At 42.5% G+C, this 23,533-nt stretch overlaps 1 protein-coding gene and 1 long non-coding RNA gene across 6 annotated transcripts in view; one reads left to right on the forward strand and one right to left on the reverse strand.

The window, feature by feature from the left end:
• CDK6 (cyclin dependent kinase 6) overlaps positions 1 to 23,533 on the reverse strand; it is a 462,424-nt gene that overhangs the window by 225,325 nt on the left and 213,566 nt on the right. Inside the window, exons 1-2 of one of the 5 annotated variants that reach the window (XM_039472766.2) lie at positions 6,646 to 6,733; positions 3,268 to 3,856 (exon numbers count right to left, since the gene is read on the reverse strand). In XM_039472766.2, coding sequence (XP_039328700.1) covers positions 3,268 to 3,500 — 233 coding nt within the window. In that variant the 5' untranslated portion in view covers positions 3,501 to 3,856; positions 6,646 to 6,733. The other 4 variants (XM_010345323.3, XM_074379437.1, XM_074379436.1 and 1 more) reach the window with 4 other exon arrangements.
• The window catches only part of LOC101041147 (uncharacterized), a 75,615-nt gene continuing 58,723 nt past the window's right edge, over positions 6,642 to 23,533 (forward strand). The window contains exon 1 of the long non-coding RNA XR_012512113.1: positions 6,642 to 6,731. This is a non-coding gene — a long non-coding RNA (uncharacterized LOC101041147). The remainder of the gene's footprint in view (positions 6,732 to 23,533) is intronic.

A 23,533-nucleotide genomic window follows, 5' to 3' on the forward strand; every position in this document is an offset into this window, starting at 1 on the left:
AGTTGTTTTATAAAACTGGTTCGGTTAAGTATAACAAAACAAGGCAATTAAAGATGAGTAAATTTTTAAAGAGAAAAAAGAACTGCTCATCTCATTACAAGGCAAGTTCTACAAGTGTAGAGACTTTGCTAGACTTGTTCATTGCTATATCCTCAACTTCTAGAAGAGTCTGTCACAGCAAATATTTAGTGAATGAACAGACTGCTGAAAAAGCATGTTATTATTTTATCTCTTTTGTTTTGAGTTCAGGCTGTTAAAAGGGGATCCATCTGTGCAGTGCAGAAACTCTAATACAGGTTCACAGTGAAGTCTTATTCTGGCAAAGGTTCCAGGATTGGGATTACGAAATATTTAAAAAAATAGAGTAAATTTACTTCCCAGACACTGACTGGCTGATCAAGCAAGGGCCTGGGGCACATCAAGTGCAGGTAAAGAAGAATTTCAAGTATTATCCCCGTGCATGCAGGCAGTACCAGTGCCAGCAATAACAAGTCAGTTTTTCTGGCAAATCCATCAAAACTAAATCTTAAACTTTTGAAAAAACTAATATGTTTATTATGCTCCTGTTGGCTTAGAGGCTTAACTATCTGTGGGGAGGGCCTATAATTATGATCAATTACTTATGATTTGAAGGCACTTATAAAACCATCTGCCCTTTTAAGAAACCATTAAAGAACCAGCCTTAAGACTGTAAAACTAATCCTAGGGGCAATAATAAATCACAGGTTTGGGGACCCAACTTTGACAATTCTCCCTTGGAAGGAAAAGAATTGCTGTCACCTGTCCTTATTTCCCCGACCTTGTCTGAGCAAATATTAGCAACCTCCAAAATCCAGAATTCTTAGTCTGGCCAAGTAAGTCATGGGGACCAATGGTTGTTCCAACGCAGAGACAGAAGAGAAGAAACAGGAAGGAAACAAAAAGGGAATGAAGATCTGTAGCTCGTGAGGGTGACATCATCAATAATTTCCTCAAGTGTCACTGAATTTCATGGCTCCTGATTGATAGTGTTTTCTGACATCCTACAGGCTAATTATCCTCAAGTACCTTCTTGGTTCCAGAGCCTGTAATGTCTCAGTTTGAATATGATTTGTTCTACAAAAAAGGTCAGGTGAATGAATTCCTTCCTGCAAAGTTGCTCTATGGCAAGAGACCCACGAATCTGCTGAAATAGAAACAATCCTTAGATATCTGAAGCGCTTTTAAATTTACAAAGTGCTTTCACATACACCATCTCAATTTATTCTCATGATTTTAAGAGGGAGATGCCATCATCACCACTTAACATGTAAAAATAATTTTAGAATTTTAGAAAACAATGTCTTGGTCTTCAGTTCATAAGTATATCCTCCTAAAATTCACAGTACAGAATCCAATTCATGGGTCAGTTAGAAACATCTAGAAACACATCAATCTCAGGAGGATAAATCAAGCGAAAAAGATGGATCAGACAAAATCTATCAGTACAATGGCAAAAAGTGTTCCTCTGTTATAAGAATGGCATGAGCTTTGTAAACAATAGTGTTATACAGGGGTGCCGTAGTACCTCTATGTTGGAAGGACATTGTTTATTCATATACATAACCACTCTTAACTGGGCACTCACAGGTAACAGACAAAATAAAACAAGAACTTTTGTCTTAAAATTGTAGCGGTAGAATTCATCTTTTGGGTGCACTTAGGTGACTTCTCTGGGAAGACAAGTGACTTACAGGGGACTAAATGTACCCTCCCCTTTTCCCTCCAATATCACAAAGAGCCTCCAAAAGGTGTTTTGTTGTTTTTAACAAAGAAAATACACACTAAAGAAGTCATCTATAGCTTTTATATATAATATCATCTTCCAAAACACTCATTCTAGCAGTCTCAGTATCTTTTGTCCTTCCTTTCCTTTCTAGCTAAAGCAGAGGTATAATGCTGTCCTATCTTTATAACCATTTACTACCTTCTTTATGTATTTATGATTCTTTGATGCCTTCTAGCTTGAGTCTAACTGCATTGGGAACAAAGCACCACACAAATCACCAGCCTGGGATGAGAGGAGATAAATAAAAACCTCCCAGGAAGATTCTGTAGATACTTGGTCCCTCTGAGTCTGTAGAGGGTTTGGTATTTCAAAGGTCAGTGTTGGGTCTCTCCACTTTGATGACTAATGTTAAACTGTTTGACTTTTTACAAAAATATTTAGCTGTGCTTATTTACATAATTTCATCCTCAGTGCACACAGTAGGCATGTATTTGTTGAACAGAAGCCCTAGATGGATAAGAAAAAAGATCTTTCGCTACACATGACCTCAAGTCGAAAAAGGTAAAATCACAATCCAATTTGTAGAAGTTTCTAGGCATTCCTTTTCAATGCATTTCTGTTTAAAAAGGAAAAGGATGGCACAACCAAACAATGTCAACCACACAATGGGGAAATTCCAGGATCACTAAGAAAACACCATTATCCTAAGTCACACATTTTCATTTAATACTGGCTACCACACAGGGGAGACTAAGAACTGCTGTTTCCCCACCCACTAGCACAACCCATCTGGGAAAAGCATGGGCAGAACATTTATGATCTAACCATACCACATCTTGGACTCACATTTAACCCTTTAGAGAATTAGTCTAAAGAGTAGTCCACCCAGAGATACAAGGATAACCGTTTTGGAAGAAATTTTTACGACGCTGTTTGAATTTGCGCATCAGCATTCAAACTCCTTAGACCACCAGGAGTCATTCTTGTTACGAAACATTAACAAAGAGAAACTGCGAGTATGATTGGCAAAAATACTCTGATGTTTTGCATCTTCCTAACCTGATTGACACTAGACTCCACCCATAAAATGCTCACTGATTATCACACCGCATCCTCATTCTCCAGTCTCACTCACTCTTTCAAAAATTCCCCAACTGCATGGCCAGGAAAAATAAGCGGGGGATAGCAGGGCATGTCTCAGGTTGGCTTATTCTGTCCCTAAAACGCACCCCCCTCTCCCGGACCCTCCTTCAGGGAGGGTTGGGAGAAAAAACTTGTAAGTTGTACAGCTGCGGAAAGCCCGTGCACGTCACGTTTTCTGACTTGTCTTTCTGCTCGCCGTCTGGCAAGGTCGCCGGCTCTGGCTCACGGCTCTGTCGACAAAACTTAACTCTCACACTGCAAGATCAACGGGTTACGCCGGACCTCCCCAGTCGCCCTCTGCCCCAAACCTTCCTGGGCCTGAGGATTCCCAGCTCGGCCCTCCCCGCCCGCGGCTAGGGCGCAGCTCCCCGGCTCACCTGACCACGTTGGGGTGCTCGAAGGTCTCCAGGTGCCTCAGCACTGCCACCTCGCGGATGGTGGAGAGAGGCATGCCCTCCTCGCCGGTCTGCACCCGCACGCGCTTCAACGCCACGAAACGGCCTCCGTTCTTCAAGTCTCGGGCCTTGAACACCTTTCCATAGGCGCCCTCCCCGATCTCCGCCACGCATTCGTACTGCTGGTCCGCGCGGCTCAGGCCGTCCTTCTCCATGCCGCCTGGACGCCGCCGGGCGCGTCGCTGCTGGGACGGGTTGGGGGTGCGCTCAACTAGCTGGCGGCCGCTGCTCGCCTCCTCCGGGGTTCCCCGGAGCTCGGTCTCGCTTTCTTTGCCTCCTGCCGGCTCAGGCGCTTGGACTCTGGGGCTCTCGAGGCTGTGGAGGCTGGTTGGAGCGACCTCCTTGCGGGGCTGGCGCAACCCTGGTGCCGCCGCTGCGAAACTCCGCCTGCAGAGTCGCCGCCGCCGCGAGCCGATCCCTCCTCTTTCCTCTCCGAAGCGAAGTCCTTAGCACAGACAGAGACGATTACATAGCATCTGCCCAAGCGTGTCTCAGTCCAGAATCATTGCACCTAAAGAAGGAGACGGGAGGATAAGAAGAAAGTGCAATCAGACAGCCCAGAAGCCTTCCTCGGGGTTCCTCCAGACTCCCCTCCTCCTCCTTCACGAAGCCTCCATCGCTACCCTTCGCGCGCTCCTGCCCTCTCCCAAGCCGCTTAATCCTTCCTGGTTCCTCCAAGAAAAGCGAAGTTACTTTTCTTTCCCTGCAGGGCTGAAGCAGTCTTCGCGCGGAGAGGTTGCAGGGGCCCCTCGGGGATGAGCGGCGCGGGACGCAGTGGAACGGGAGGGGGCGTGCCGAGCAGCCCAGAGTGTGCCGGGAGCGCGGGGGAGGGGAGGCACCGGGCACGTCAATGTCACGGCTTAATATTTATCCCTATATCATTGTGTTGCGCCGCCACCCTCTCCACCTCCTGAGGCCTGGACGTGCAGGGAGAGGGGGTCCAGGGGTGCCGGAGGGCGTTCACGGGTCGCGCACAGCTGGAGCGGAAAGACTGTGGGTCCATCCGTGTGGGGCCGCAGAATGCGGGTGGGGGCTCCCAGGACCCTGTAACCCGATGCTGGGAGTGTGCGAGAAGGGGTGGTCAGACATCTGCTCAGAAATTGCTTCCTTTCTTTCTACTTTCAGTTTTTCTACGAGGAGACATTTAAAAACGACTTGCACACACAAGTGGTCTTTTTGGGGTAAAAGAGTCCCGGTTGGAAACGGAATTCTCTCTGCAACTGGGAGGACCTCCCTGGCGGAAACCTTGGGAAGACCAGCCATCTGGTCCGGGAGGGTTGGGGCTACTCGGGGGTGGGCGAGCGAGAGGCCTTGGGGGAAGGGAGACCCCATCACCCACGGGATCCCAAGGGTGGGAAGAACGGGGTGTTCGCCACACTTTGGCTTGGGAGACGTCCTTAAAAGATACTTCAGGAAGAGGACAGCATAATCGCGCCTGGTCCTGAAGTTTTAAGCTGATTTCGACCTGAGCAAAACTCAACCTCTCTTTCAAAGGGTGGGGGGTGGAGGGTTAAATTCTGCGCCTCCAGGGGTGAGAAAGAAGGTCTGTGCCTTCGGGGTTCGGACTCGGGAACCTTTTCCCACTCCTAGGACCTCCCGGCTGTAGGTAGCGGAGGTGGCTGCCCCACTTCCCCTCCGGCTAAAGGCCAGGTCCAGGCTGCAGCTGGACGCCTCGGAGCCCTGTGCACAACAAAGCGCCGGAGAAGGGTACCCTAACCTTTCCTCACCATTCAGCAGTGATCAGGGACTAGGGGGCCTCCCTCCCTCACGGCCGCCGCGGCCTCGTCAGTACTTTCGCCACGCCGGCCGCGTGTCCGGAATTCCCGGGTCACCTCGGAATTACCTGTCCTGCAACCGCTGGCCCGCACGCCTTTTGCCAGGAATTAAACAAACAGCGCGACCCCACAGTGGGCGGGTGGAGCGGACCGCGGCCAGAGCAGGGATTCTGGCACTCACTCCATTCAGAACTTAAAATCCGAGGAAAGAGCCCCCAGGGACTGCCCGGGGTCTGAGCCGGGTCGAGGAGGGCCACACAGGTAGCCGAGGAGTCGCCGCTGGCCGCCCAACCCGCCTTTCCTCCGTCCCCCCCATCCCCCTCCCGCTCGAGTCTAGCCCCGGGCTCCGCAGCGAAGGAAGCGTCGAGGACGTCCCACCCCCGCAGGGAACTGTGCCTGCTTCCCCCGCAGGGCCCCGCACCGCCCCGGCTCTCCCCCCACTCGCCCCCCAGAAGGTCGGCTACGGCGGAGAGAAACGGGAGCAGCAATGCCTTTTCCCCCCCTCTCCTCCACTTTTTTTTGTTGTTGTTGTTGCTTTCCCACGCTGGCTGAATGTGACTTGACCCCATTTCAAAAAAGTTTGACATAGTGCTTCAACATTTCCGCATTCCTCCGCGACTACAAAGGCTGCAGCCGCCTCCTTCTGCTTTCTGTCTCTGCTCTCTGTCTTCACACTCAATGAAATCCTTCATGCGCCTCTCCCGAAGCCTGCCAAGCACCACAAGGGTCGCCACCAGCACAGCGACAAGAGGCCACACCGGGGACCGCGACTCCCGCGTGTGCGCACACGCAGATGCGCCCATGTGCACACGGTCGGGCGCCCTGCGGGTACCAGGGTTGCTCACCGCGGGGCGTGTGTTTAACTCCAATATTTTAAATTATAAAAGTAAACTTGGAAACTAAAGCAAACATGCGTTTTCGCGGGGCTCCAAGCCTGGGCACTGGCCGGTTGCGTGCACTCTTCTGTGCATAACACGCCCGCAGGAAGCCTGCGTTAACATTTATCTCGTGGAGGGGAGGTGGAGCCCACACCCACACCTCAGCGAGCTGGAGGGGGAGGTTTGGAGGGGGAAATATGGGGGATAGAAGCACATTTTCCATCATGGAGTCCCCAGAGGCAGTGCATTTTAAACCCTAAATGTGAATTTATGTGAGTGTCCGAGTAGAGTTCCAGTTCCGTTGGAGAAACTGGATGAGGAGTGTTCTGCGTGGGTGTGTGTGCGCACGGATACGTGGAAGCAGGATCTCGGTGTCGTGGGTGTCCCTAGCATGGGATCTCCCCTATCGTCAGGAGATTCCTCTAGCTCCCCAAAACTGGCCCCCATAACCAACCACAGTTCGTAAGGGGTTAACCAAAGTCGGTTCCAGGGAAACACGGGTTCCCCTCCCTCACCCCCGCCCCCCCCCACCGCCACCCTCCACTTACCCCCACCCACAGTTCTGCCTCGGACCCAAGCCAATCCCTCAGATCTCCCCCGGGACCCCCCAGACCGCAGCCCACCCACCCGAGCGCACAGCTCCTCACCTGAGGGGCCCAGTCGCGTCCGGCCTCCCGAGGGGGCTGCGAGTGTCAGTCGGCTCTGCGCACGTGTCCACGGCCAGGCGGAGCAGGTAATCAGACTCTGGGGAAGGAGTTACTAGTACTCTCTCCGGCGAGGGGGTGGGCACAGCGGCGGAGGGCGGAGGGACGGCGGAGGGCGCCGCCCGCGCGGCTCGCTGGGGGCGGACGGGGCCGCAGAGCTCCGGCCGGTGCTGGGGGCCCCAGCCGGGGAGGCAGCGTGGGAGACCGCGCTGGGGAGGCGGGGACCCACGAAGCCAGCTCTGCGGGAGAGCCACCCCTCGGTGGGGCTGGGGGCTCCTGGCGCAGAGGCAAGCTAGTGTGCAAATTAAAGCCTTCCGGAGAAAGGGGAGGCGGCCCGAGCCCCGGCAGTGTTCCGAGCTCTGGGATCCCCAGCTCCGGTCTCCGCGTCGGGGGCTAGAAGGGCTCGAGGCGGGGGCGGGGGAGTTAAATGAAAATTTCCGGCTTTCACTGAAACTGGAGTAGGGGGATCCCGCGACTAAAATAAGCGGCGTTAGTGGGAGAGAGTGGGGACGTGTCGGGAGTCGGCGGAGTTTCCAAACCCAGGGTCTCCAAGAGTTAGGGTTTTGACAGGGTAAAGTGGGGGTTATCCTCACTGTGTGACGTGGACGGATGGGACAAACAGAAAACAACCAACAATAATTATGAGGGGCCGATGGGGGTGGTAAATACCAATACTTTCCAAGAAACTGAAAAATCAGACCAAAAAATAACTCTTATTTTAAAAAAAAGTTTGGCAGGATGCCTTACAGAAAAGAAATACTAATCTGTCCAAGCACTTTTCACTTTCAGCATGAGCTACGTTTGTTTTGTTTTCCTTCGCTTCCTTTCGGCCTCACAAAGCCCTATATTTTCCTTTTAGAGGATATGGTTTGGAAATTGTCAGGCACTCTTATGGTTAACGATCTACTTGAAGGGGCTGGCGGGTTCACAATTATTAAGTGGTTACTAACTGCTGAGGGTTCACTAATGTATTTCAGAGGAGCTAAAAAGACTAAAATTTAGTGCAAATAATAGAACTGCAGATAGTAGATATATACACACAAAGAGGAGTGCTCAGTTTAAATGCATTATTGGAATTCTGAAATTTGAAACCTTGTAAGAATGTATACTTTACCTGCTGATAAACCCTTGAATACAATTATTTTAGGTGAAAATGAGATTTTGGACAAAAAAAAAATGTCTTTAAAACTTTCTACAAAGGAGTAAAAGAAAACTTGAAATAGCTGTCTTTTTGGAAAGAATTTAGTATTCTCCAAAATCTGTATCTGTAGAATACTTGAAACCCTTTAAAACATCTAAAAGCAAAACTTTTCACAAAATTACTTACTTCAGTTCTTTGTAGAAAAATTAAAACCCAGCAAAATTCTGTTTGAGTTGGAAATACTACTTCTATAAATCTTTTGACTTTAAAACCATGTTATTAATCTCACAGTAAATCAAAATTTTGCCTTTTTAAATTGATTCTATATTGCAGTGTGAGGTAGGGCTAGGGAAATAAAAATTGATGCATTTCCAGTGGCATATATTTTGCAATGCATTATAATACTTTTTTCCTAAAAAATAAAAGTGAATAATTGTATGTCTTTAAGCTTAAGATAATTCATAAAATACATTTTGTGTTAAGAGCATATCTTCTAAAATAAGATCCAGTTTTCTGAACAAAATTTGCATTTGTAAAGCTATCTATAAACTCACATACCTTATAAATTGAAGAAAGCAAATTAGATTTTATATTTACATAAAATATTGGATCACTAGAAATCACTAATTAGACTTTAAGCCAGAGACACAAATGGGTATCCTCCATTTTGGTACTTGTTCACACTTATTTGCTTTTTAAAACAAGATTTACTTGATGGTAATTAACATGTTTATATAATCCAGAAATAATTGCCAGTAAATAGGAACCAGCACATCATGACTAGAATTTATTTGACTAAATCATTTATTTAAAAAATAGTAAGCTACAAATATCTTTGAAATTCACAGAGAAGTGTCTTTTCCACACTGGGTTGAATTTTTAATTACTGAATTTGACAACAACCATTTTTAGATCAGAAATTCCATGATTTAGGTTACTAGTTGATTTGGGCAATGTAAAAAACAATGAAACTTTAATTATATATGTTAATACTGAGTGTTAACTCTCTGTCCTTTTTTCCTGTTATTGCCATCTTTTATGTTAATTTATTGTTGTTCACTCTTCCTGGTTATGGTTCACATTAAATCCCAGTTGGTTAAAGCTTCAGACCCAAGGAAGTTTTACAATTGATTGTAAAAAATTAGTAAATACCAGATTATTTTTGTTTATGGATAACTTCTGCTGTGGGTAACAGGTTATCATAACAAAATTTGTTCAGAGTTTATGAACTGTGAACCAAATTCCAACTTCTTTGTTTAGGAGTCTTCTGAGAATGAATATATAGGACTCTAGAATGACTCCAACCAGTATTTTCACACCACATATCAGATATTCTAAAGTTGCAAATCATCTTACAGATACTTAAAAATTAGAATTCATGGACTTATTTCCAAATATGGTGGTGTAACTTACACTGAAAGACTTATTAGTGTCACATAAGGAATGTGTTTCATGTGTGAGCATTTATATATCAAATATCTGTAAAGTTTTGTTTTCACTTAAACAAACATAAAATTTTAAATTCTGGTCTATAATTTTTAACCTTGTTAAGGAAATGAGTAATTTATTTAAAAATAATAATTGCATGATGTACACCTAAGTCTAATTCATTTCTGATTTATATTGGTTATTTGAGTTTATAAAATACATTTTTCAGAAACTCAGAAATGAGATATTGCTATAACCTACTACACATTTCAAAAAACATTTCTAGTTTAGCTTTGAAACAAGTTACCCTACTTTTTAACCTGATTTGTGTGTTTATGTAAATGTTATCTTTATTGAGTAATTATGAAAAACTATAATTTAAACAGAAATAGGATAATATAAATGCAGTGCATTTTAATGCATTCTTCTCTCCTTTCTCAGGCATTTCCAAGATATTTTCTTGGGTTTTCCACTAAACTATATTATTGAAAGTTTGCTGAATATCTTAGGAAAAGTCAATTGTATTATCAACTTTTTGCTTTGTAAAATTCTGAGCTTTAAATGATTTTTAAAGCTCAGTCTTCTATTTAAATTATTTCTATCAATTTAGAAATGACCTGGATTTTTCTTTTTATTGTTTCATGTGATCTATTGGATTGCATATGGGCAGTGAAACTTGAAATGATTTTGATATCTGCCATGAGAGAAAAAAATACATATAACCTAGTAGCTTATAACATTTAAGCAGGAAAAAAAACCAAAACATTACTATCTTTTGGAACATTCTGCTTCCATTGGTTCTACTACTCTATAATTTTCCTTGTGCAACATGTCAGTACTATGTTCATATTTGTATAATTGCCATCGTCTTTTAAAAATTTTCCCTTTTTGATAGACACCCATATCTTCTTTTTCCTTTGTGTGTGTGTGTGTGTGAATACCTGTATGTTCTTGGCATATTGTTATGACATGTTTGAAACATGTTCTTAAGATCCTTTCATCATCTATATTAGAATTCTGAGTAACCAGAAAAATAACTATGGAAATATACTTACAAAAGAATGTGATAATCACATTAAAATACCTATATTTTCTTTCTATTTACAGTGACCTGTAATTTTCACTGGCTTCTAACATTTCTTTTCTGAGATAATACTTGCATCTCAGCTGCACACAGGGCCTAAAAACTGTGTTGCCATAGCTGCTTTTGGTTGAGCTAAAAGGTGTGTACATGCTAGATCACTCAGTTGGAGCAGCGAAGGTGTAATACAGTGGGGGTGAACAATGATAAAGTGTGATCTTGGAGGTAGAAGGAGGGACAAAGAAGGCACCCAGGGAGAAACTTCTGTGAATGGCCTGGCAGCAAGGACAAGTGAAGGAAGCACATGCTGAGGTTGTGGGGCTGAGGGATGCAGCTTTAGTGCTAGAGGTATGGCGTAGCCAGGCAACCCGATTCTTTCAGAATGAATGGCCTTCTGTGTCTATCCTATTATGCAATTAAATCTGTCTTATTAAATGAAGTTATATACTGTTTATGATCTATATTCACATGTAAATCTATTTTATGTTGTCTTATTCTGGATTTTTCCTGAAAATAACATAGAATGGAATTCTTTGCGGAATTATTTCAATGGCTAGAAGAAAATATATCAGGACGTAGGTCTGTGGATCAAGCATTTTACCGTAAATTGAAGCAAGGTTCTGATTGCTAAACCTTGTTATAAAGTTTTTCAAAATTACTCATCTCTTTGCATCCCCAGTACCTAGCACAATAACTGGCAAGCATTTTATGTCTAATAAATGTTTGTCTACAGAAACGTTGCCTTCACATCCTTTAGACCCTCTTCTTTGGGACTACTTCTTTCTATTTCCTTCAGAGAATACATTAGAATAATTTTTTAGATAATCTTAGCAAAGTATTTTAATAAAGTTTAAGGATCTATGTGCCAATTTCAGGACCTCAGCAATATGTTTTCTCTACCTACGGTTCTTTACCTTTTTAGCCCTTTTTTCTAAGTCCTATCACCCTTGCAACGCTCAGCTCTTCCATAAAACCTTTGGAATTCCTTCAGCTGGAAGACATCCCCCTTTGCTCTAACTCCTTGAGGTAGTTTGCTTTCTATCTTACTGAGCCACCCTGAGTTCCCCCAGAGCATCCAGCAGATGGGTTGCAGACGTCAGAGTCCTATCCTCCCATATTATTCTTGTTTTCCCTTTAACAATCCTCCAACTCCTGGTTGTGCCCTCTGGCTCTAGTAAGTGGTCAATGAATGCAGCAACGGTTCTTGTCCCTTTCTGGGAGTGTTGCTGAGCCAAGCAGGCACAGAACAGACTGGAACACCGTGACATAACTAGAATAACATTTGAAAGTTGATGACTGGTGTTCCATGTTGCTTAAACAGGAAAGCCAGGTCATCCTGCTACTTGGGGTAAATTTGGTCTGTTTTTTCTCATGTTGCCGATATTAGTCATTTAAAACATTTTTATCTGAAAGAAAATGTGTTTAGGTACATTTCTAGATTTGTTTGAAAGACAAATTTCTAAAATCTTGGTTGAAGAAAATGTGTTTAGATAAATATCTCTGTTGCTTCAAAATTCCAATTAAATATATTTTATTTAAAAAGAGCAAATACTAGACTTTGAGGTAGATACTATAGAGCCCAGAGTTTGGAAAGATTGCTGATTTTATTTGTCAATATCCTTAATATCTATGTGACCATGTCCTAAAAGATAGAATCCTTGATTTCTAAGTCAGAAGACTTGTGTTTTCATTCCCAGTTCTTTCTCTCTTGGTACTTACTATTCATTGCATCCTTGCTGACCAGTCCATTTAATTCTTCTGACCTTCAGTGTCCATTCCTATTAAATGAGTTTTCTTATCATTCAGAAAGATATTATAAAATAGTCTGGAGACAGACAACAAACCATTTTATCTTCACAAGAGAAGATACAAAGATATAATGGAGGTTGCTATTCTGGGTATTGAAAGACCTGAAATTTAAACTGGAGTTGGCCACAAACTACCTGTATGACCTTGGGCAACACACTCAGCCTCTGGGCTTTAAGGTCCTCATCAATAAATGATGATTTATAATTTATTGACTGGATGATTTCTGTAGCTGCTGCAGCTTGAAAATGCTGTAGTTCTGAGCAGCATGACATGCCAGGTGCCGTAATTATAGAATTGTTTTTATAAACCTCCTAAACAAGAGTAATATGGGAGGATAGGACTCTGATGTCTGCAACCCAGAGAGGTATCTGGATTTCAAATGTGGATTATATTAATTCTCTCTAACTTAACCTGTAGGTTTTTAAGACTGAATAAAAATGAAGACTTCTAGAAAAACATTAGGGAAATTCACTAGTGTTTCCATTAGAGAAGGGGAGGTAGGCTTTAATTATTTGGCCAGAACTAAAAGTGATAAATTAATCAACCCTCATTAATAAAAATGTGATAAATAAATTACAATAGTATACATAGAACCAGGATATCCAAGATTAGAAATGTTGGGTTATCACAGAAATTCTTCAAAGGTGTCCTGAAGCTTATCTGTAAACTATTAAAAACGTCAGTGCCAGTTGGACTCCAGTGAGACAGTGGGAAGGTGGGGGTGGGAGGGTCAAAGGCAATATATTGTGAATTTAAAAGGTTCCAGCATATTTCTTCAGTTATTGATTAAAAGCCATTATTAAAACGTGAGTAGAGGAACAGCTGTTCTCTCTGTGTTCTTATTTTCCACAACATCAGACCATGTGCATTGTTTGAAGGTCCTCTCTAGATGTTCAGGGGAGGGAAATATAGGCAGTTAGGACCAGACAGTCATGGAATAAAAGTCTGGCTTTATTATGACCTTAGGCTGTTCTTAAGCTTTCAGATCACCCATTTCCCTTATCCCTAAAGTAGGGGTACTATAATCTGCCACATTAGGCTGGTGTGAGGATTAAATAAATGCCTGGAATATGCATTTTGCATGTAATGGACATTTAATAAATATTTGTGTATAGTCAGTATCCCTTTCACAAAATCATATTTTCCATTTTTTTCTCTTTTGGGAGACAACTATCCTTTAACGGACATGTCTTTCTTTTTAACTGGAGTGAAACATCCACTTATTGCAGAAGAGCAACCCAAGAAACAGCACACCCGAGATTATCTTGGGCCTTGACAAAAACCATAGCTGACTCTAGGTATGTGAGGAATGGAGGAGAGGGTGGATTTTCTCATCGGAGACCTCTGCGTCTTGTTCAGATCTTATCTCAGTACTGCTGAATCTCCTTATTCTGTTCCTTCCTGTTTTTCTTACCCCTTTCCCTCCACGTAGTTCTGTTTTTCCTTTTCTTACTGCTTCGATGTGGCACAGTGACCACCCAATAATGTCCCTTAAATCTATACCCCATATATTTGCTGGTATTTTTCTTTAAAACCCCTAATTTTCTGCCTTATTGCAAGAGGTACCTCACTGGTTACTCTTCCATAGTCACTATGTCCTCTTCCATTTCGGTTGAAGTGCTGAGTGTCTCCATGTTTGTCACTGACATGGTTTGGCTCTGTGTCCCCACCCAAATCTCATCTTGAATTGTAGTCCCCATGTCAAGAGAGGGAGGTGATTGGTTCATGGGGGTGGTTTCCCCCATGCTGTTCTTGTAATAGTGAGTTCTCACAAGATTTTACGGGTTTATAAGGCAGTTTTCCCTGCTCTTACTTGCTCTCTCTGCTGCTGCCTTTTGAAGAAGATGCCTGTTTCCCCTTCCACTAAGATTGTAAGTTTCCTGCAGCTTCCCCAGCCATGTGGAACTGTGAGTCAATTAAAGTCCTTTGTTTATAAATTACCCAGTCTTGGGTAGTATCTTTGTAGCAATGTGAAAACAGACTAATACAATCACCATATCAGTCTCTTCCCTACCACTTGCCTTATCTTTTTGGCTTAGCATGACATTGCATTTCCTACCCCATACTCTCTCTCTAAAAACCCTCAAGGGGAGCTACCTACCACACTTGTCCCCATGCATTTTTTTTTAACCTCCCACGGATATTTCCACAGTTCCTTGGCTTCTTGACCTTTGATATGCAAATGTTACCTTGTCAGCCATTTTCCTCCCAGCTTTCTTATCCTTATCCATAGGCCATCAGGTACCTTGACCACATAGTCCCTGTGCTTTTCTTCTCCACTGACTCCTACTAAGAGAGGCTTTAAAAATGTATATAGGACTATATGCATGGTGCCATAAAGGATGATGGACTCAAAGTTAGGAGGGGCTGAGGACTTTATATTCGGAGTCCTAGTCCAGCATCCTTGAACAGTAAGTATAGGTTGAATAAAAGATATATCATAGACCAGGCGCGGTGGCTCAGCGTGTAATCCCAGCACTTTGGGAGGCCGAGGCGGGTGAATCACGAGGTCAAGAGATCGAGACCATCCCAGTCAACATGGTGAAACCCCGTCTCTACTAAAAATACAAAAAATTAGCTGGGCATGGTGGTGCGTGCCTGTAATCCCAGCTACTCAGGAGGCTGAGGCAGGAGAATTGCCTGAACCCAGGAGGCGGAGGTTGCGGTGAGCCGAGATCGCGCCATTGCACTCCAGCCTGGGTAACAAGAGCGAAACTCCATCTCAAAAAAAAAAAAAAGATATATCATAAGAAACACAGGTGCTATCAGAACATTTTCCACCTCAGAAGTCACCTGGTACACACTTCTAGGCCACATCTTACTTATTGGTTTTTTTTTTTTTTTTTTGAGACAAAGTCTCACTGTGTCACCAGCCTGGAATGCAGTGGTGCCATCTCAGTTCACTCCAACCTCTGCCTCCTGGTTCAAGTGATTCTCCTGCCTCAGCCTCTGAGTAGCTGGGATTACAGGCATGCACCACCATGCCCAGCTAATTTTTTTTATTTTTAGTAGAAACAGGGTTTCACCATATTGGCCAGGATGGTCTCGATTTCTTGACCTTGTTGTGATCTGCCCACCTCGGCCTCCCAAAGTACTGGGATTACATGCATGAGCCACTGTGCCTGGTCACTTATCGGTTTTCTTGTCATGGATTCCATATTATCTCCTTTGAGGATGAACTCTTAGGCATGGCTGGTAAAAATCTTCATTTTTATTGTTCCAACACCCTCAGTCTCCATCTTTGGGTTGCACGATCATGACCTCCCTCAAAAGCAGCATAGAGAGTGGTGGATAGGAAGCTCAGGAAGCTAAATCAGTCTGACCCACCTGGGTCTGCATATGTCAAAAAGAGCCCTGAAATCCAGGCAGGGAAACTTAAACCTGATTATTAGGCAGAAAACACGATTTAAGATCTTCAAGCAGAAAGGGTAGCTCTTAGAGCAGTGATAGGACAAAAGCTTTGCAAAAATCTATGACTTGGCAGTCACAGGTGCAAGAAGGGGGAGTCCGAGAAGCCAACCTTCAGGATCCTGCAAGTGGTGAAAAGACCCCGGGTGATAGTCTAGGAAAGAGGGGAAAGAAAGAATGTCTACCAGAGAGAATTTGAAGTAAACATTTGACAGGGTTTGGTTAAGAAGACAGACAATAATGAGAAGAGTGATACATATACAGCCTGCCAGGATACCTCTAAGCACTTTACGTAATTTGCCCATTTAAACCCAATTATCTCCATTTTGCAGACAATGAAACTGAAGCATGGGACCAAACTCCTTATTAGGTTTTGGGTTTGAGGTATTAAAAAAAAAATGGTGCCGCTCACAAGAGATAAAAGACAGACGGCAAAAGAAGATGCCCTGATGAAGGTTTTGAATTTGAGATGGGAGCCAAATAAAAATATCTAGTGGCACAGGGAGTAGAGAGCTTTTTATCTTTGCCTAGCTCTGCCTCAAAATAACACCCAGACCTACCATCCTGGAGAAACCCACTGCTGTTTCCAGATGACATTCTACTTTTCTTCTTTCCTGTCTGTGGGGCCAGCTTCATGGGTCCTTCAGTGTAGCACAGGCCCTAGCCTTGGTATAATTTCAGCTTTGCCGTCTTAATAATTTTTGAATTAGGTGTCCCACATTTTCATTTTGTACTGGGTCATGCAAATTATGTAGTCAGTGCTGCCTACCCGATAGAAGCTCTCGGGTGGACAGTCCAGATGTGGACATTCATTTTACAGTTTCAGGTTCCTTCACCTTCAAGGAATGTCTGCTCCTTTGTCTCTTTCATGAAATTGTTCTGTCCAACACCGTCACTGATGCAGTCAGATGCGGATTTTCTTAGTTGTTAGGCCCTGCACTTCTAACACTGGTTTTCAATATTTTCTCAAAATTCTCTTCTCTCTTAGCTGTCATGACAGACGACTTCTGCCACTTCTTGATTCAATGTTCCTTTGTCTTGCATTGCCAGCTTTTCCTCCTGGTCTTGCCTGACATCTGGAGGTATCTTCTAAGACTTAACAATCAGCAGTTGAATTGTTCCTTTACAAGCTCATTTACTCCCATGGAAGTTATCAAGCCTTTCCCTGTGCTGTGCACATAAAAATAGGTTTCCATCATCCTTCTAGGATTCATTGTCTCACCCCTAACCACAAACCCGACCTATTTCACTCTCCTTTTCCTACCTGCCTACACTGCTTCCCACTTGCTGACTTAGTAACTCTTTTCAAACTTATGGCCTCTTCTCACATTAGCCTTCATCTTTGGCTTTTGCTAGTCAGTGTCAGGCCTTCTCTGATTCCAGCTGTTTTAGGCCACCCTGGAAAATACTTTACCTAATGCAGTCCTATTCTGAGCAGGCACTAGAGGCTGATGCTCCATGGGGTTGGCCCTAACTCTGTTAGAGTCCTTCCCACAACTTCTGCAAATCTTCTGTCCGACACTGAAGCTGAGCAAGTCTGAGACTGAATTTTGCAAATCAGAGCCACCCAACCCACCCACCCACCCTTTTTTTTTTTTTTTTTTTTTTTCTGAGACATGGTTTTGCTCCGGAGTACAGGCTGGAGTACAGTGGGATGATCTCTGCTCACTGCAACCTCTGTCTCCTGGGCTCAAGTGATCTTCCCACCTCACTCTCCCAAGTAGCTGGGACCACAAGCATGCACCACTACACTCGGCTAATTTTTGTTTTTTGTATTTTTTGTAGAGATGGTATCACCATGTTGCCCAGGCTCGTCTCAAACTCCTGAGCTCAAGCTATCGAGCCACCTTGGCCTCCCATAGTTCTGAGATTACAGGCGTGAGCTACTGCACCTGGCCTCCAAGCCACCCTCTTCTACGTTTGCTAAAAGAGCAGCTTTCTTTAACAGCACACCACTTATAGGCAATGCTACTGTGTTTCTCTAGTCAATTCTCTATCCTGCTTTCCAGAGATTATTTCATTTCTTCTCCTATCTTCTCTTTTTTTTTTTTTTTTTTTTTTTGAGACGGAGTTTCACTCTTGTTACCCAGGCTGGAGTGCAATGGCGCGATCTCGGCTCACCGCAACCTCCGCCTCCTGGGTTCAAGCAATTCTCCTGCCTCAGCCTCCCAAGCTGGGATTACAGGCAGGCGCCACCACGCCCAGCTAATTTTTTTTTGTATTTTTAGTAGAGACGGGGTTTCACCATGTTGACCAGGATGGTCTCGATCTCTCGACCTCATGATCCACCCGCCTCGGCCTCCCAAAGTGCTGGGATTACAGGCTTGAGCCACCGCGCCCGGCTTCTCCTATCTTCTCGAATTTCCAGCACCTTCTTCCCGGCCTCAGTGTCATGATGCCTTTGCTTTTTATTTTATTGAGAAAATAGAAGACATCAGGGGAAAAGTCCCATGCACGTTCCTTGCTCACTCTCCTTGAACTGCTGCCTTCATTGTCCCAGGACTTCACTCCCTTGCTTCTTCTCAACCTCCCTCACAGCCACTCCTATTCACTCTCCTTGTTGGTTACATCTTCCTCTTCCCAACCTCTAGATTGCTGTATTCTGGGGCTTAGTGCTCAGACCTCATCTTCCCCTCTGCACTCTCACTCTGGGTAACCTCATCTAGTTCCATGACTTTAAGTATTATTTGCATATTGACTCTCCAAAATTTATATCTCCATTCAGATATCCTCTTAGAATTTCAGACACGTATATCCATCTACTTACTGGATATTTCTGCATGAATGTCTAACAGACATCTCAAACTTACACATCCAAAACTGACCTCCCAAAATCCCTTCACCTACATTTTTTTCGTCATAGAAAGTGAAGAAATGTATTCTTTTGTCACGTAGTCAAAAATTTACCAACCAAGTTTGACTCTTGTGTTTTTTGCATACTCTATAGGCAATCCATCAGAAAATCCTGCTAGCCTTATAGTCACAGCTTGACCACTGGTGCAGCCACCTTCGTCTTTCACCTGGTCTATTGCATTTGTTGCAATAGGCTCCCAACTGATCACCCTGGATCACAGTCAAAGTGATCCTTTTAAAACCAAAGCCAAATTATATCAGTCCTCTTCAGTATTCAGATCCTTCAGTGACATCTCATTTCTCTCAGAGTAAAATCTAAGTCCCTTTCATGGTTTGTAAGGCCTTACACAATCTGACCCTACCCCACCACTACTCTGATTCTTCTCATCACTCTCCCTCTTGCTTTCTCCATGACATCCAGACTGGCCCCCTTGCCATTCCTGAACTCATCAAGTATGTCACACCTTTGAGTCTTTGCACTTGCTGCTCCCTACAGCTGAAATACTCTTCACCCACAGGTCTGTCTTCCTCATTTCCTTCAGGGCTCACTCAAAAGTCACCAGAGGGGCATTCTCTGACTCCACTACATAAATTGCATTCACCCCAGGCCTTCCCTTTCTCCATCTTACTTCAATTTATTTTTTGTTCTCAGCACTTGTCACCATCTGACACATTATAGGCTTATTTGTTTATTTGTTTAGTGTCAGCCTCCACCATACTCACCAGAATGTTTTCTACAGGAGAGCCAGAACTTTGCTATATAGGCTCTTGTATCACCAAAACAAGCATTTGGCATATAGTGGGCCCTAAATAAATATTTGAATGAATAAATGAACTCCCCTCCTATTACCCAGGCTTGCAACTGGCCTGTCCTTGGCAAGGTTACAGTTTACTAGTTAAGAATAACTATCTATAATACTCACTTTAGTATAATCTTCTGAAATTTAGGTATTTTATTTCCAGACAATTTCCTACTAGCAGCCTTCAGCTGGGATTGTTAAACTTTTACTTAAGGATAATTTGTCTCATACACCAAAGATAAAATATAAAATGCTTACGACTACAGAGCAAGTATATTCAATTAATTGAAATTATCTCCTACACTGGAATGTGTGTATAACAAATGTGAGTTTTGTTTAAAACATTTGTCTTTCCTCATAGAGAAATACAGTCTGAAAGCCAGAGGTGGCCAGATTCAAGTCTCAATCCAACAGCTTATTGCTTCAGCTTCTTGCATGCTTGATGAGAGGAGTAGCATAGTGCCTAAGACTAGGGACACTGGGACGAGACTATGTTGGTTCAAATCCAGGGTCTGTCACTTGTTAGCTTTGTGACCCTGGGTAAGTTGCTTAACTTCCCTGAGTCTCAGTTTCTTTATCTGGGTTGATAAAATAGTTGATAATGAATATGACTCCCTAGTTTATTTTTTTTTATTTTTAGACAGGGTCTTGTTCTGTCACCTAGGCTGGAGTGCAGTGGTGCAGTCAGCTCACCATTGATTGCAACCTCAAACTTCTGAGCTCAAGCAGTACTTCCTCAGCCTCCGGAGTAGCTATGTCCTGATGATTTATTGAGTTAATCCATGTAAGCATTTACAGGATTGGCACATAGAAAGTACATGTTAGCCATGATTATTACTAATATTCTTCCAGAAAAAAACAGCTGTCACTTCTTAGAGTTTTACTGTCCTTGTTCCTGTGCACGTGGCACAGGATTTACTGCATAGCACTGAGTCCAACTGGTACAGTCATCACATCCTTTGAGCCCTTGCCACTAGTGTTGTATGTTCAGTCTTTTTCTTCCTTTTCCTTTTTCCCTTTCTTTTCTTCCTTCTCTCCCTCCCTCCCACCCATAAGTTCTGCCTTTTCTTACTTTTTTCTATACATCCTCTCTCATACGCTAGTCTATTCTGCATTTGCTCTCTCTCTTCTCTCTTCCTTCTGCTGTTTCTACTCTCATTCACAGAGTTAGAGTTCTGGAGGGGAAAGACTTGTCATGTCACCAGGAAGAGTCCTCATAAGCAAATCTTTCCCAGTTCTCACTTCCTGGGTAGAATTTTGCTCTTTCAAGCAGACCCTACTTTTAGAGATCAGAGACTCTGATCATCAAAGACTGCTTGTTGCTCAAGTTGATCAGAAATGCTATCCCAGCACTTTTAACCCATGTGTGGGTTGTACCAGCAATGTCTATTTCTTTAAAAAACAGTGACTCTCTTATCAACAATCATGGGCTAACCGTAAAATTGACCATAACCAATTGTCTTGATTGCTACTCCTAAGGGGCATTGATAAAATAATGTGGTTGTTTTGGTGCCTAATAAAGTTCAACTCCAATGATTGTGAGAATGTAGGAACAATGAAAGACATGTTCAGTGGAAACATTTTTTTCCCTTTCTTCTATTAGATTAGGAATTCCTCAAGTGAAGACCATACATGCTCTATTTATTTTTAATATATATGACTAGTGCCCAGCTTAGTGCCTTACAATACATGCTCAGCAAGTAAATGCACCTTTAATTTTTGCTTCCCAAGAATTAGGCAAACATGGTAAAAAATTCTGAGAACTCAAAGCCTAAAACCATGAATAAAGGCAGTGCTTTGTGTGATTTTCATTCAGGCAGCCTTGTAAAACACACAATTCTATGCACTAAATTGTCACCCTAATGAGATAATTATCACAGATCTGTACAGTCCTATGCGTTTTTATGACATCTCTTTTGTGGTGATTATTATAAGTTATAGTGAAATATAAATATACATTAATTCTTTGTATTATTTGAAAAACTCCTTGGGGAATTAACTCACAATTTACTCCACACATTCTATACCTGTTTGCTGAATAAATGAATGAATGATTAAATGAATGACATTATACTTAGATTCATTCAGAATATTTGAAGAGGTTTATATAAGTGAATGGTTTTATTAAGTAACAGTATCTATAGACTCTACTGGATTATATTAGACTGTAAAATTAAGTGAATATTAAATTATATTAAACATAGTGTTACTTTTTGCTATTCAAAAGGCACTTCAAGATTTTTAAGCTACAAAATTAAAAGAAACCAACAGGTCTCCTAAAAATATGTCTTCATCTTTTGTTTTGGTCTGCCAGTACTTTACTAAGTCTTTAAAATAAACCTGCTTTTACAAGTTATAAAAAGCAACTTTACATTCTGTTCGAAAGTTTTAAAGTTAAATTACTTTGAAAAAGACTATAACACCAAACCAAAGTGATGAAAATATTTGTGCTTTAATTTTTCTTCAATCTATTTGTATCTCAACATATTACATTTCTAGACAAAACTGGTTTGTACATCTCTCTTGCTTGAGCAGGAGGAAATCATTATAATGAAAAGAGTTATTGAAAATGGTCCATGTTGTGTAATTCCCAGGATAACTGGGCTGAGTAGCAAATATTTCTGTTGTGAACTGTTTTATACTGAAATGTGCATTATTAAACCCATTTGTTGAACACATTGAAAGAGGGAATATCTTCCTAACCCGATACTGGAAGATGTTTATTTGCCATTTTTCTCCTTCCCCTTCTCAGATCTGGTTAGATGTTATTTCTGGGCTTCCTGGAATTTATCCACATTTAAGGGGCAAAAATATCATAGATGAAGAAATCAGAAAAACAGAATTTAAAATGTATAAACATATATTTTAAATAAGATCACAAGAAATTTAAAATAGTATACATAACAGAAACAGCATGTGGAAAAGCATATAGAACAATGTGGTAAGTGACCGTTTTTTACACTGTTACAAACTTCCAATACACCTGAAGAATGAAGAAAGCACAGTGGTTACCAGACTATAGGAATCTGAAGGTAGCAAAAAGGAAGCTCATAATCAGGGTGGTTTGGGGGTGATTTCACACACTTTCTGCTTTTATAAGGATATAACTTTAGATATACTGTGTATTTAAGTAATATATATTTAACTCTTGCCCTTTAAAACATTGTATATGCAATCGGGTTGCTTTTATTTCAACTAGATTAATCTTATGTATGTCCAATTCCATATTCCAAACAACCCTAAAAAAACCTCAGTTAAAAAAAATCACTGGACTGCTCCAATACTAGATTTGAAGATAATAGTAGCAGCTGGAGTAGAAGGAGCAGAAAGCTGCTTTCCACTACAAAAGAAAACATTCTTCCTCTTTGATGATTCTTTTTCTTTCTTTTCCAGTAACTCTACTTTTTTAGAATCGTATTGAAAGTAGCACATTCGTGTATAGATACATTTATTTATTCATTCATATGATAAATATCTACTGGGTGTCAACCATACACTAGCTCTAGACTAAGCACTGGGACATGTTATAAGAAACTTTTAACGTGGCATTAGACTTCAGGAGAGATCTCAAGGTTAACAGTATAAGAATGGGGGTTAGGTATGTGTTGGTAATAGTGCCTTTGCAGTAGATGGAAATGGAGGGAGTTAAGTGAAGGGACAGCTATATATTGAGGTGAAGAGGAGGGGAGGGTAGATGAGACCTGTTTATAGTTGATTGTTTTATGAAGTCTTTGCATGAATGGTACAGGGAAGATACAAAAGGCTTTGAGGTAAATGAGCAAGAATGATGTTTGTAGAGCTGTTGGAGAGAATGTTCCCAGCAATGAATCAGCGGATTGCTGTTAGCATTTCCAGCACAGTGGAAGCTAGTGTGAGTATGTTATAGGCAATCCTAGGTTTTCTCCAGCAATGCTTGTCAGTTAAAGCAGACAAATTAGAGTATGTATGATATAAGTTTATCCACCGACACAGTGGGTAATGAGAACTGGAGACTCAGTGTTAGAAAGGATGATAAAAGGGGCTGAAAAGAAGAAACTAGAAGAGGGTCCCATTTTATAGAAAGTTAATGAAGGCATTAAACTATGAGGGTTTTCGTGTTTATTGAAGTTGGTGAATATAAAGCAAGGTGGGAGGTGGGAAGATGGAGAGGTACAGTGGTAGAACTGGGGTTGTGTGGAGAAGGAATATTCTTAGCACTGGTAATGATTAAATTCAGTGAATGATCTTGCTGGTGCATAACTCAGATAGGGTGGGGTTGGAGGATTACAGGTAGCAAGATTATGGGACTATATAGTTGAGGTATCTCATGGC

The sequence above is a fragment of the Saimiri boliviensis genome, chromosome 10, assembly GCF_048565385.1.
Source record: "Saimiri boliviensis isolate mSaiBol1 chromosome 10, mSaiBol1.pri, whole genome shotgun sequence".
In the NCBI taxonomy this organism is placed as follows: Eukaryota; Metazoa; Chordata; class Mammalia; order Primates; family Cebidae; genus Saimiri; species Saimiri boliviensis.